The 13,735-nt window shown below is 39.0% G+C and overlaps 1 protein-coding gene across 1 annotated transcript in view; it reads right to left on the reverse strand.

Moving 5' to 3' along the window:
- CUNH10orf90 (chromosome unknown C10orf90 homolog) overlaps window positions 1-10,714 on the reverse strand; it is a 125,543-nt gene extending 114,829 nt beyond the window's left edge. The window contains exon 1 of the mRNA XM_044445663.1: window positions 10,552-10,714. Within this exon, the coding sequence (XP_044301598.1) occupies window positions 10,552-10,714 (163 nt within the window). The remainder of the gene's footprint in view (window positions 1-10,551) is intronic.
- Between the last annotated feature and the right edge of the window lie 3,021 nt (window positions 10,715-13,735).

Raw genomic sequence — 13,735 nt, forward strand, 5'->3', positions numbered from 1 at the left:
GGTTATTAGCCCTTAATTTGTCCATTGCTATGCCCAGGCAAATGATTCAGTACAGTCACTTCTTCACTTGGATTGGATGAAAAGGTGAACAAGAATCTACACCTCTGGAAAACCTCCCCGAGCAGATTTATGCAGTTCTTTAACAGCATGAGGAATACAACAGCCCCCCATGGAACTGCCAAGGCATGGACCAATAACACCCCCACCCACATCACCACCTTGTGAAGTTGGCCATCCAGTTAGGAGAGGAAGCATTGCAGTCCCAACCCAGGAAGCCGATCCAGATGGATACCATACTCAATGGTATGGAAAGTCACAGAGAGGTCCAAGAAAATCAGCACGGTCACATGCCTTATCCCTCTCCCAGCTAAGGTCATCAAATGCAGCCACCAAGGGAGTTTCCATTCCAAAACCAGACCTGAAACCTGACTGAAACGGATCTAGATAATCCATTTCATTCAAGGGTATCTGGAGTTGACTTACAACTACCACTGAAGCACTTTGCCTATGAAGCGAATGTTGGCTACTGGTCCATTGTTGTTATCCTCATCTGGGTTCAGATGGCAATTTGAGGACTAGCCTAATTACTGCCTTCTTTTAAAAGTCCACTACCACTCCCTCTCTCGAGGAGGAGTTTAGGAACTCCTGGACACAGCTTGATATCCCCATCCTTTGAAATGTAGTAAGTTATGAATGGCAAGAGTCAAGGAAACAGGTAGCTGACTGGATTTAGCCAAGCACTTTGTCCACATCCCAAGGTTTCAACAACTGAAACTCATTCTATAGAACTGGACTAGATGGTGCACTAGACAATCCTATTAACAGAGGTGCATTAACAGTGATGTTCCGTCCATGACACATCTGACTCTTTCTGAGAAACACGCCATTACTTTCCTTGTAGCAGGCTATGAGTCACTTGGAAAATCTTTGCCAAGTAGATGCAATGGTGGCAAAAAACCTCCTTTTGCCACCAGCTGCCACTTATTCATCTTAACTAAAGATGTGTTTGAAAATACGTTAGAACAGAGTATGTCCTTATAATGTTGCCACAATTTAGAGAAAGAGGCAGACGTAACTGCCAACTTTGTACATATACCTTTGCCTTCTTATTTATTTAATCACTGTTCTTACATAAAATATATGCAAATTTAATTGCTATTACCATGAGAATCTCATTGCCACTGTTATGCAAACACAACTATGCACAGTATTCAAATTTTGCTAAATGATTCAGTGCAAGAGAAAATTGTTAAAACCACAAAACTGTTTTAGAGCCATCTTCGTCTTGACATCCTGCCACATAGCATTCAATAAAACTTGGATTTTTTCCACAGTCCACTTGATGGTTAACATGTTGTGATGAGCACAGTGTTTTGCTAACTCATATTGTAGGGGGTTCAGAAATGCACCCAGAGTAGGACATTTCCCTTAGGTTATTCTCTGTATTTAACATAGAGCAATCTAGCTTCATGCAAAATTTCAATGCAAAACTTTTGGCCTAAAAGTCTAAATTTAGAACCCTGGTTTTAAGATCCCACTTTTCCAAACAGTGGTGATAATTAAACTGATAGTCAAGTCTCACACAATACTTTTTGTACTATTATTTACTCACCTTTTTGTACTAATAATCCTATTTGCCAGGACAAGTGAAGGCCAATATCTGTGGCATGAAGTTAACAATGTACACTCTGTGCCAGCTAGAATGTTTCAAATTACTCTGCAAATGTAGCTAGAAACCATCTTAAAAGAAATGTAGAGCAGTGGACTCAACATCCTTTCAAGAACACTTTGCCAATTAGTCATGGCATAAAAATTGTTTCACCAACAAGTCATAGCATTTGACATGTAAAGTTATCTGTTTCTCTTAAACTTTCAAAATAATCCAAGCTACTTGCTGCCAACTCTGCATCAAAATTAACTCCCAGTGGGCTACTTTTTTTTCCAAGTAACTGAAGTCCACAAGGCTACCAGCTCCTGCTGCTCCAGCAGAAGAATTCTATTATCATTGCACTCCAGCATGCACAACCAGATTCTCATACTCAGTTGTACTCTGCAAGTAGCACTGCAGGGAAAGCACTTAGAAGCTTGGCACTAATAGACTTCTGCTGCATCTTCCAGCTTGGTTCATACTCGGACTTGGGAGAAGAAAGACACAGAACAAAGGAATAAACAGAAAAAAGATGCCCAGAAATGTAAGGATTTGGAGGATGAATTAAGTGTGGGAAGAAGGCTTAAAGGAAAGACCAACACAAGAAGTCTTAGGAAGAAGAATTAGGAAGAAAAACAAGCCCAAGATACTGTTTCTCCTCACAGATGTTCTGTCATATAGGAATGATAAAATAACATCAACAGAAGTTGAAATCACAGGAAGCAGGCAACCTGCAGTCCTAGGGCCACAGATGGCCTTCAACTTAGTTTCATGGGGCTCTTGGCTTAATTTCAAAATTGTTCTGCATGCTTCAGTTTAGCACGAATATCTGTTCCTTCCCTGGCAGCCTGCTGTCTGAGAAGAAAAAGAGCAAACAGGAAGCCTACCCATAATTGGCTCTAGCCTACTGCTGGATTTGGTTGAAGCCCCATCGATGAGTGTGTTCAAGGATAGGTTGGACATGCGCATGGTGGACATATCATAAGTGGAGCTGGTTGGAGCCAAGGGTCAGATTAGACAGCCTGCGAAGCCCCTTTTGACTCACTCTGTTTCTATGGATTTGACCCTGCCCATGTGTCCCCTGGAAGATTGCCCAGGAGGAAATGTGGGTCCCAACAGAAAAAAAAAGTTGCCTACGTATGACATGGGAGATACAGAAAAAAAGTGTTTCAGGTGTTTTGACATACCATTTCTCCATAAATCATTTCAGCCATGAACACTTCAATTCTAAATGTCTCCAATTCAAGTTATCAAATGAGAGGACTAGTGGGATCCTTCTTAATTCTGTAGTTATCAGATGCAATTCTTCTGCCTGACTGTTGAACACATGTGCCGCAGGATATTGACCAAAAGCAACAGTGAAAGAGGAAAAGAATAATGCTGTAGGACCCCCATCTCCACTGGTTCAGTCACCGTGTTTTCATTTAACCATGGTTGACTTCAGTTCAAAAGAGAAGTCATCAAATTCCATAAAGTGCCAAACAGAAGTTGTAAAGCGCTTCCTTTAACTGAAAAGTCTTGATTTAACAGGGTAAGTAAAACAAATCATATGTTGAGGCTGCAAGGATGTATGGTAAGGACTCTTCTGACCAGGTCATTGTGAAAAAAGAAAAGTGTATGTATATTTGTGTATGTATATAGTATTCACTAGTCATCTGCAGTTTCAGGCATCCTCTATGGGGTTTGGAACCTATTCCTACAGATATGGGGGTCCTGCTGTAGTAGCAACCGTGTGGGAAGTAGATGCTACAATGTAACGTGCTGTGTTGAAAAAATCCTCCTTCTCCATGGAGCTAGAGCTCCCAGAGACTAACAGCACCGAGAAGCCACCCATGTCAGGGGACTGGGGACCCCAGAACCTCTGGGGAGGTGACTGTAGTTATGTCTTTAAAGAGAAAAATCCACCTCTAAGGTAGAGGCTAGGCAACCACCTAGACTTCAAGAGGCAGGCCAGTAGAGCTCTCTTGAAAAGAACTCGGCTACCAAGGGGACTCCTGAAGAAGAAAAGATCCTCCAGGAGCAATAACCTTCTTCTAAGCAGGACTGTGGCCTGAGCACCTGCAGATGATCCATGTGTGGGGCTCAGAAATCTCTGGCTATATAATTGAAATTAAAGAAACAAAGAAATAAGATATATCAGAAAAGATGAGCAAAACTTATGCTGGTCAAACCATTTTTTCCAGTCAATTTACTAATAGTTTCAGGGAGGACTCTCAAGCTAAGTAGATGTAAGTAGGTAAGATATAGTAAGTAGGTATATGTGTTTATCAACAGTATGCTTATCCATCACAAGATGTACAAAAACTGTTTTGTCTGCATTTCATGGATTGTCAGGCTTCTCTCATTCTGTTGCCCACTCACTGATGGAATAGGATTATTTTTTGCGATTTCCCAAACTTTCATATTTGCACAAATTTGCACTTGCAAAATGCACAAATTTTCCCAAAATGCATATTTTGACACTTTTATCTACAGGATGAAATGTATCTTTTTCTGTCTAAATGTGCAAAAAAATTGGAATGCAAAGAATTAATTGGTAAGTCCATGTGATGTGGGAGAAGCTGCTCTGTTGCAGAATCCACAAATCAAATGTCTAGAAACCTGAACTCATTTGAATCTACTGGGAATTTTTGAGGATCCCTATTCATCATATTTACTCAGCAGCCTAAAACAGCTACTACTTAACCTGCATCAGGCCTAAAGCTTGTTGAACACTTAAATAGTTTTTCTTGATTATTGTTACCTATTTCTCATTGATCCTGACTTTGTTTGTCCCCAGCTTCAGTAGGCTTCAAAGCCTGAATGCTTCTCTGGATCACAGTGGTTTTCAACTGCCAGTCCATGGGCTGGCACTGGTCCACCCTCATTTCCTGCTGGTCCATGAAAGAGCTCCCTCACCAGGACCAGTGCGAAGCTAGCTACGCTCTCGCTTCCGATCCCCCACCTCTTCCATGGCAGAGAAGGCTGGGGAGGGGAGAGGCAGCTCAATAGGAGCCAGCTGGGAGCAGACCATGCTGGGTCTGCCCTCTGGGCAAAGCCCCGAAGACTAGGTCTTTTCCTTCTTCTGCTGTGTTTTCTAATGGGAAGGGAAATATGGAGGCGGGATTGTGCTCAGAGTGTTTCTCAGCCAGGCTGTGCTGGTGTGTACTGGGGCTTGCATGGGTGGGGCTCATTGTATTTTATTATTTAACATTATGAATATTATTGTATTAACTAACTTTGTTTGATTTTGCATTGGTCTGCTGTAAACACTGTATTTGAATTTGTATTTTCTATGAGCATAGTATTGCATTTATATTTTGTATTTTGCAATTGCAATTTTTGATCAAATATTCTTAAAAAGAAGCAATAGCAGATTTTGCAGTAGCCTTATTTGAATTACATAATGGTCTCTTAAAATTTCAGTTATTCGATTACATTTAATTTCAATATTTTATTCTTTTATTAGTGGAAAGAATATCTCCAGATGTTTTGGTCTTCAACTCCCAGCATTCCTGACCAGTGTTGATTCTGGCCCAGACTTCTCAAAATTAAAATCTGAAACATTTTAATGTGACTTTCTCCTAACACTTGTATTTTGTATGCAATTTTGCCTAATATACACACTTTCTACAGGCTATTCTTCTCACATAATGTATTTTTGAAAGCATGTTTAAAAAAAGGCATTTTCTCCTAATATCTGCATTTTCAACTGTTGGAGAACTCCATTACAAAATTTAGGAGCATGAGTTTCAAAGGATAATTGAGTTTTAATTCACTTAAGGTGTACTAAAGTTGGCATTAAAATACAAACAAATGCCTCCCCAGTCCTAGATCAGAGGCAATGCATGCTGTTTCCAACTCAACCTATCCTTATATATGTTCTGTGCCTGTCCTAGAGTCCCCTATGACATTTTGGGGTGTCTGAAGTCACGCTGCTATTTAAGAAGGATCCTAAACTGGCCAGGGTTAGGATATTGTAACACCTAAATCATCTTGAGCAAAATACATTCTAAAAGATAAACACAAACAATGAATTGTGGATTGTGTTGGTGAAAGTTTCCACAAACTGTTAAAATATTGTTTTATTTTCTGTTTATTCTCATATAATGATTAGGAAGTCTCCTGGTCCGTTACATATTTAAAATGATGATAAAAATCAGCATTAATTTAAAAAATACTGTATGAAAATAACATTTTAAATTGCCAATAGATGTTATGGGGGGTCATGGAATATGAACATCAATGCTTACACATAAAATGACATTTGTTAAAAAAAATGCTTTCAACAGTATGCAGAGGCAGATCATCTACTTACTGATAAAAACAAATATTTGACAAGCATATCCACCACTTTAAACCCATATTTAGCAATGCCTCAAGGTAAGCTGCCTTTATGATGATGGGAAGAACTTGTCTCACCTGCCAGAAACAAATCAAGAGCAACCTCATTATCTTTTCCAAGGATCTACAGGCATTTCAATAAAGCCTCATGATCAGCCCTATGAAAGGCTACTAAAATATCTAATAAAATCAGCGTGGATGGTTGACCTCTGCCCAGTGCCAGAAGGATAACATTAAACAAAGACAGGAAAGAATTCAATATCCACAAAGCAATTAAAATGGAATGAACCTACAGCTGTGCCATCGCCACTGATGGCCATATAGTCGCAGCAGGTTTACAGTTTGCCAAGGTTGAGAAACAAATTTCTTCAGACATGAATGTGTTGCTGAAAGCCCACATATGTATTATGATGTCATGATGCAAATGGTAACCACACAACCATCCTAGGTATTGACAAATGGCAAGAAAAACCTCATGATTTTCAGAGCTGCCGTGGTTACTTTTTCAAGAAATGTGGAACAGAGGTGTTCAAAAAGTTATTCACATGTCACATAAGAACAATTATGCATGCAACTATTGCTTTGCAAAGGGATGCATACGATGCTGCGCTGGCACATTTTGAAATGCAGGTGCTCATCATGACATCTTCATGGCCATACCCCCAAGAAGGGCCTCAAAATTCAGGCAGCTGCTTTAACCCATATCAACAAATCAGTTCCAGTAATTTTCTTCTGCACTAGGAGCAGATCTTCTGTAAATCTAATACATCTTAATTGCCCATTCCAGATGAAACCACCCCAAAGTATTTTGTATTACAGCAGAGAACAAACAATATATTGGTTTTGGGAAATTCATTTTTCTCCAATTACTCTGAGAGTTGCACCTAAGATTGCAGCGATCAAGAAATCCAGGGGAAAGGGCAGATGATGTTGACACCCCTTTTAATTTAAAAAAAAAAAGATGCAAGCATTGCATCCTTGCAGACTTTGACTCTACCACACCAGTTCAAGCAGTGAATAGTCATTTTACAATTCCACCGATCTAATCTACCTTTCATACTATTGATTCATACTTGATATATTAGTTAATTGGCAACTTTGATGAAGCCCAGATTTCTTTACTTATTTGGAAATGTTTACCCCAAAGGCATATCTCAAATGATTCCACAAAACTTGAATAAACTGATGAACATCACTAAAGGTGAGTTGGAATGGTAAGCTTAATGTATATAAGATAAATATTATGCCATAGATCATTTATATTACGCATGGCATTCTTCTATTTATGGCAAATATTTTCGATTTTTTTATCATGTGTTTTGTACATTTGGAAAAGAGAGGTCCTCCCCACCATGAATACCCTTGAAAAAGATTCAGTTTTTCATTAGGGAAGATGGGTTTGGCTTTCCAGAACTTGTTTCATATCATTGGGCCTGACTGTTGACTTGCACTAGATCTTTCTTACTTAGATTAGATCGTCCACCTGGATCAGTTCTGAAACCTTCTTGCATGGATGGCATTAGGTTTTTGCACATTAAAATAGAGATCATCCCACAGTTATGACTGTTAGGGACATGTTGTGGATAACATCACATCAGTTAGATTTTTATTTATTTCTGCATGCTAATTTGATTTTATCCAGACTTAAAAATTGGTAAGAAAAAGTAATTACAGTGAAATTTCAAAGGAAGTTATAATAGGGATAAACTTTGTATTGGAACAGTCTAATATTTACTGATGCATACATTCTTTTAAATTAGCTATCAGCTTTCTAGAAGTTAATACATAGCCAACACAAATGGACTTTCCATACTCTTGTGACAGCCAGAAGACTATTACTGAAGTAGTGGTATGATAAATGCTTATCACTTATAATGGATCTAACAATACTTTCAACATTTGAACAAGCAGTATATAGGCACCATTCTTGAAAAGCTGCATACATGCATGCTTGGTCTGACTTTGTTGAAGATTATATGTAATAAATATATTCTAATCTACTTTATGGTATCTTTCTTTTTTCTTGTTATGGTTTTGTTGAAACTTGTAAGAAGACATAGTTAGTAGAGTATGTGTCTATATTAGGGTTGGGACAAACTCTTTTGGAATCCACAGCAAAGGGGCACAGTGAGAGGGCATGTCAGCTGCCATTTCCAGTAGCCAACCTGCTTTCCTGCTCTCTGCTGCAGCAACAAGCAGTCAGCAGTAGCAAGTGCGAAAGAATGACACCCCTTATGCAGCACATGAGACTCAGTTCCTGGTGAGTACCCTGCAATCCCTGGGCATGCGCATTAGGAACTCGGGCTCTGGGCTGCTGCAAAGTGGACCAGTGTACCTACAAAGCCCAAACCAGGAAATCTGGCAGTGTTTTCACACAAAATAGGTTCCTTGCATTTCCCTAGCCTACATCTATATTGGCTGAATAACGTTTGATAAGGCGAGAAGGGTTGCATCCTAATGACACACTCCTAAATGTGTTACTCAGAAGTCAACCACTTCTATTTCAGTGAATTTGCTCTCTATCCATTCTGTTTAGGACTATAGCCTAAGGCAATAGCAAAAGCATCTGGCTATATCTTCTCAGTTTGTTCAAGTTTAGCTGAATCATTCTAAAACTTGTAGGAGGAAACAATTAGAAGGCTGCAAATCCCAGCAGCCCTAGCCAGCAAAGTCAATGGTTATGGATAATGGGAATTATAAGTGATTCTTGGCCCTCAAGATAATTTGGCCTACACCTCCCATTTTCCATCACCATTAGTTATGGCTAGGGCTACTGGAAGTTCTAGAGAGCAAACATGTGGAGGGCCCAAGTCGCCCACTTCTGCAATTAGACATGTGCATTCTGATTGATGAAAAATACCTTTCTTTGCTGCCAAGTTATATTGCTTATGGTCAGCTCACCAGTATGCTCCATGTTTTTTGTAGCTGCTGCTGACAAAGTTTCTGTATTGCAGGCTCCATTTTCTACTTTACAGACAATACAAAGTACAAAGTAAAAGAGGCACTTAGCCAAATAACTAAATCCATTCAAATATTAAGATTATAGCACTCACATGTGTTTCAACAACACTGCATAGCAACTGGGTGCCAGCTTTCCCTCCAGCTCAACCTGAATCACCAACAGTCCAACATTAGTCACAAGAAGAAAGACTGCACCCGTGCTATAAAAGTGCTTTCTGTAATCATGCCTATTGCTTCATGTTGCCTTAATACACTGTAGTTAGCCAGGAGATTACAGCAAATTGCCAGGTATTTTCAGTTTGTGGCAAGACAGAGCTATACAAGGGTTGTTGGCTTTTTTTTAAATGTCTTACAGAATGAAGGCTGTCATAGATCATAAAGTTTGAGAGAAAAATGAGTACATTTTAAGTGTTGTGTATGCTAACACTGTTTTCACAAAAGGAAATTAATCCTGTTTCTATTTATCTTCTTGTCTAAGAAGTTATTTATTTTAGTCTTTTTCTTTTAATGGGGTAAAATCTATTTTATAAGTTGGCATGTGAGTTGTACTGAATTAATGCAATGCCATTATTTACATTTCGTGATGCTTGTCTTTGCTGTAGCAAGGCATATGGGAAAATGTTAACAATTTCACTAGTGTTGACTAACAAATCAAAACTTTAAGGGTTTTTTGTTTGTTTTTTAATGTTCCGACTAATGGAGATAGATGCCTAACACTGCTCCCCCACTGTTTTGTGTCTCACAGACACAGCATCTGTCTTTTTTGCCATTGGAAAAACAAGATTCATTAACAATGTTGCTTTCAAATGATGTATAGCAGAACATGTGCCCTACACCATTCTTCTGGAAAGCAACAATTATTCTGTGCATAAAAAGCTCCTACAAGTACAGTGAAATGTTTGATAGAACCACCTGGCACTAAATGTACATTAAATAGGAACCTGCACACTTGCATATATTGCGTGCACACATCATATGCAAAACAACATTCCCTTAGAAAATATATAGCTAAATTAATTTGAATATCTGGATTAATTTTGTTCTCTCTAACCTACAAGAATCTGCTACATTTTTTATGAATAACAGTTTCCTTAATTTCTGTTGCTTTTAGTTCGCTAGAAGAATTTGCATTCTACTTTTCCTATCAAAGATGGACCAGTGCAGGATTTTAAAACATCAAATTACAAGGCTGAATGCAAAAATTAAGACACAGAAACACATTTGTAAAATGAAAATGTTCCTTTTAAGCTTTTGTGAACCTTTGACTAACAAGGAGAAAACATAATTTAGGTATATGTTTTTACACTATAATTCAAGCTTAATTTAAAGGTATTGCTTAATCCTTTGTGTTATTTAGGGTGCAATTCTATAATAGCTACGTAGGAATAAATTTCATCGAATGCAATGTGGCTTTTTCCCGAGGGACATGTATTGGATTTCTCTTTGCTTTAAATGCAAAAAATGGCCTGTCACCCACTTTGTTTTCAAAACTTTACCACATATATGGGAACAGAAGGAAACATACAGAGAGAGAGAGAGAGAGAGAGAGAGAGAGAGAGCGCAAACAATTGTTGTTCAACTATTGAAGCGGAAAGCCTGAAAACTTGTACCCAACTTACCGAGGCAACACGGTCTCCCCCAGGAGGAATGGTTAATCATAAAGCAAATCTGAGATATAAATCTATTCGGGTTCCAAGCTACAAAGGGTGTTGCTCTTCTTAAATCCATTTGGCTGTGTGATGCGCAGCTCAAAAGCATACATTTCCTTTCCTGAGAAGGCATCTTTCTTGTCCGCTTTTAGGTGTAAAATGTTTACGTTGCTTTCTGCACTAGGCCGACACCACTTGTTGCAATGGTAACAGGGAAAGCCAGGATCTGCCGCCTTCTCAGTCGGCTGGCATGAATAATTAACTTTTTTCCACCACCTCCCCTTATTAGCATTCTGTTCAAGCAACACAAATAAAGCAATTCATTTCTTCTTTTTTGTCCTCAGAAGCTCACTGGATTAATGAGGGTTATCTAGGAAGATAAGACCCAGGCCTGTGGATTTCATTTAGCTTGATTGGTTAGAAACTGTGTCTCTTAATGCAGGGCCCCCATCACCAGCATATCAATTTTGTCTGCTGCATAACTTTCCTACACTCCCCACCCCCACATCATCAACAAGAAAAAAAACCTTTTTGCTGGCAGGAGATCTTGTGTTCAGCCAGCAAGGGTATCTATCCGGCTGAAGCTCCATAAATTTTTAATGCCTGAAACTTTAATATTTAAGCTGGTGGTGGTTTCTGGGTGCTTCATTAAGAGCCATGTTAAGGAGAGAATTTGCTCCAGAATGTTCATCTTAATGTTTATGTTGGACAAAAAAAGAAAATATGAGCAGAGAAGGCCTGTTCTGTCAGCAACTCCAGAACACAATAACCAGGAAAATGAAGGACAATTGCCTGAGTCTCGTGCTCTTGATATATCATGCAACTGTGCTTAAGGTTGTGCTCTCTCGTTCTCAAGAAATTAGTCCCCTGAGCAGAATCTAGAATATAAGGAAGACCATCTGGAAGATTCAAGAAGGTGCTTGGAGAAAAACAACAATTCAGTTCGGCAGCATCATAATGTAAACTGGCCAGAAATGAAAACTAGAGAGAATTTAGGAGGACTTGACTTTTCTAAACCAAATAAAGGCAACACCAAGTAATAAAATACTGGCTATGTTATAACCCTATCAGTGCCTGGAAGACATATAGAGAAATGGAATGACTGAGCAAGACTTTCAGATTATTAACTTCATGAATCTCTTTTTTAAAATTTCAGGTTTTAAATAAGTTTTACATTTTAAATAAATGGGAGAAAAATTAAAGGGAATATTTAATAAAACCACACTTTTCATGACCACTGCTTATAAGAAGAGTGGAGATCAGATGGCCCTCCTGATGTTATCGAGCTATAACTTCCATAATTCATAACTATTTGTAAACCAGCCACACTGTCTGGGAATTGGAGTCCAACAAAATCTGGAGAGCTACAGATTGCCCAGCCCTGACTTAGAAAGTAGTGCCTGTGGGACATTTGACTTTCTGCTTTCAGTAGCGTAACCATGCCATTATACAAATTGTTATGTACACTGTACTCAGCATCTCAAAACTCTGATTTTCCTTTTTTTTTTTAAAGCATGTTACTGTTCCTTAAGAAGTATGAAAGTGTGACACAATGCTTGGCTATATCTCATGAAATGTACAGAGGCACAACAGGAAAGGATTTCTAGGGCTCAGAAAGAAAGGCTTCAATGCCATGCAAAACTATTTGCCCAGCTCATGGCAAAATAAATGACTCAAGCATGCTTGTTTTATGTCATATATAGAAGTTATGGAATTCACATGTATGTGAATCTCGGTGCAATACTCCGGATAGAACCCACAACTCTACTGGCTTTTTACCTTCATAACTGATTGAATTAGTATTACTGAGTTTGTTCACCTGAAAAAAAAAACTTAGGATGGGCTGGTTTTTTAATTCATTTCCCTATTACACTGGAAAAGGGCAGTAGATTTACTTTTAGCTGTTTCTGTACAGCTCTTGACTAGAAGAACAGAGGCCTGGCCTTCTTTTTCTGTTGCCAGACTTAACTGGGGCTTCATCACTGGAACCCCTCTCACAAGCCTATCTTTTTGTATAGCTCTAGATAGGCTGTTCTGACTGCAGCTGCAGCTAATCTTATTGGAGGGCCTCATTTAAAAGGAGGGAGGCTATGACTGAACTCCGGATCTGCCTTAGCTTCCAATGATTGGAAACACTTTCTAATTGCTGTCTTTTCTGGGAGTGAGAGTGTTACTCATTAGCAGAACTTACTCAGTAGAGAATGGGTTGTTGGAGGGGACAGCAGACAAAGGATATGTAACTTGTGAAGGAATTAGGAAGGCTCAGTTCCTTTGAGTATCATTTAAAACTAAGTGATAGCCTGGACTCTCATACTTGAGATTATTCTATTTCTGTGCTTTAGTTTGTGAACTTCTCTGTAGTCCTAAAAACCCAAATCTCCACTGGTCCCAAACTGAAGTTAGCCTTCACTTTATGTTTATAAGCAATCACTTCCACTAGCTATGTGGGCACAGTGGCTTTTTTCCCTTTTCCCTTTCAAAGCCTGGGTTTAGTTTAAATATGGATTTAGTTTAAAAATGCACGCCCTCTCTGAACAAGGATGCAGGGGGAGAGGTTATAGGTTCCTGCTCAGGTTCCCCTCTGAATTTTAGCTCCCAGTTATAAGTTTGCAAATGCTTACCGTTCTGAGATTTTGCCCTGTTGCTGTGTCCTTGTCCTGGATTCAGTTAATAATCTGTGAGTTTGAGATTATTAGCTAGAGAGATAGAGATAAGTAAATTATACTTATAAATGATACCTCGCTGTTTGCTTAACTCACTTGTGCTGAGATTCTTCATAACTGGGGCTCCTCATGCTGGTGGATTGCTGGATGGTTTGCAATGGATTTATAAGGGTATTTGTCCTCCATTTGTTTAACAACATAAAGCATTGTGGGGGTTTGGGGAGGTGACTGAATTTACTGTTAGAATTTCTGATCTGTATCAACTGAAATGCCAGTTTGCACTGGCAAATGCAGATCATCACACCATATGGATTACAGGGTGTATTACATAAATGGTTCCACATGCCAAAACACTGATCTTCATCCAGCTCTGCTCCAAGCTTTTTTTTTTTTTTTTTGCACTGCTCTCTAGCTGGTGAACTTCAGGGTTCTAGCAAACAATAAAGTGGATGTCTGCTAGACCAAAGCCTGGTGGTGCTTAGCCTACAGGA

The sequence above is a fragment of the Varanus komodoensis genome, unplaced genomic scaffold (genome assembly GCF_004798865.1).
Source record: "Varanus komodoensis strain SLA01 unplaced genomic scaffold, ASM479886v1 scaffold49, whole genome shotgun sequence".
Classification (NCBI taxonomy): domain Eukaryota; kingdom Metazoa; phylum Chordata; class Lepidosauria; order Squamata; family Varanidae; genus Varanus; species Varanus komodoensis.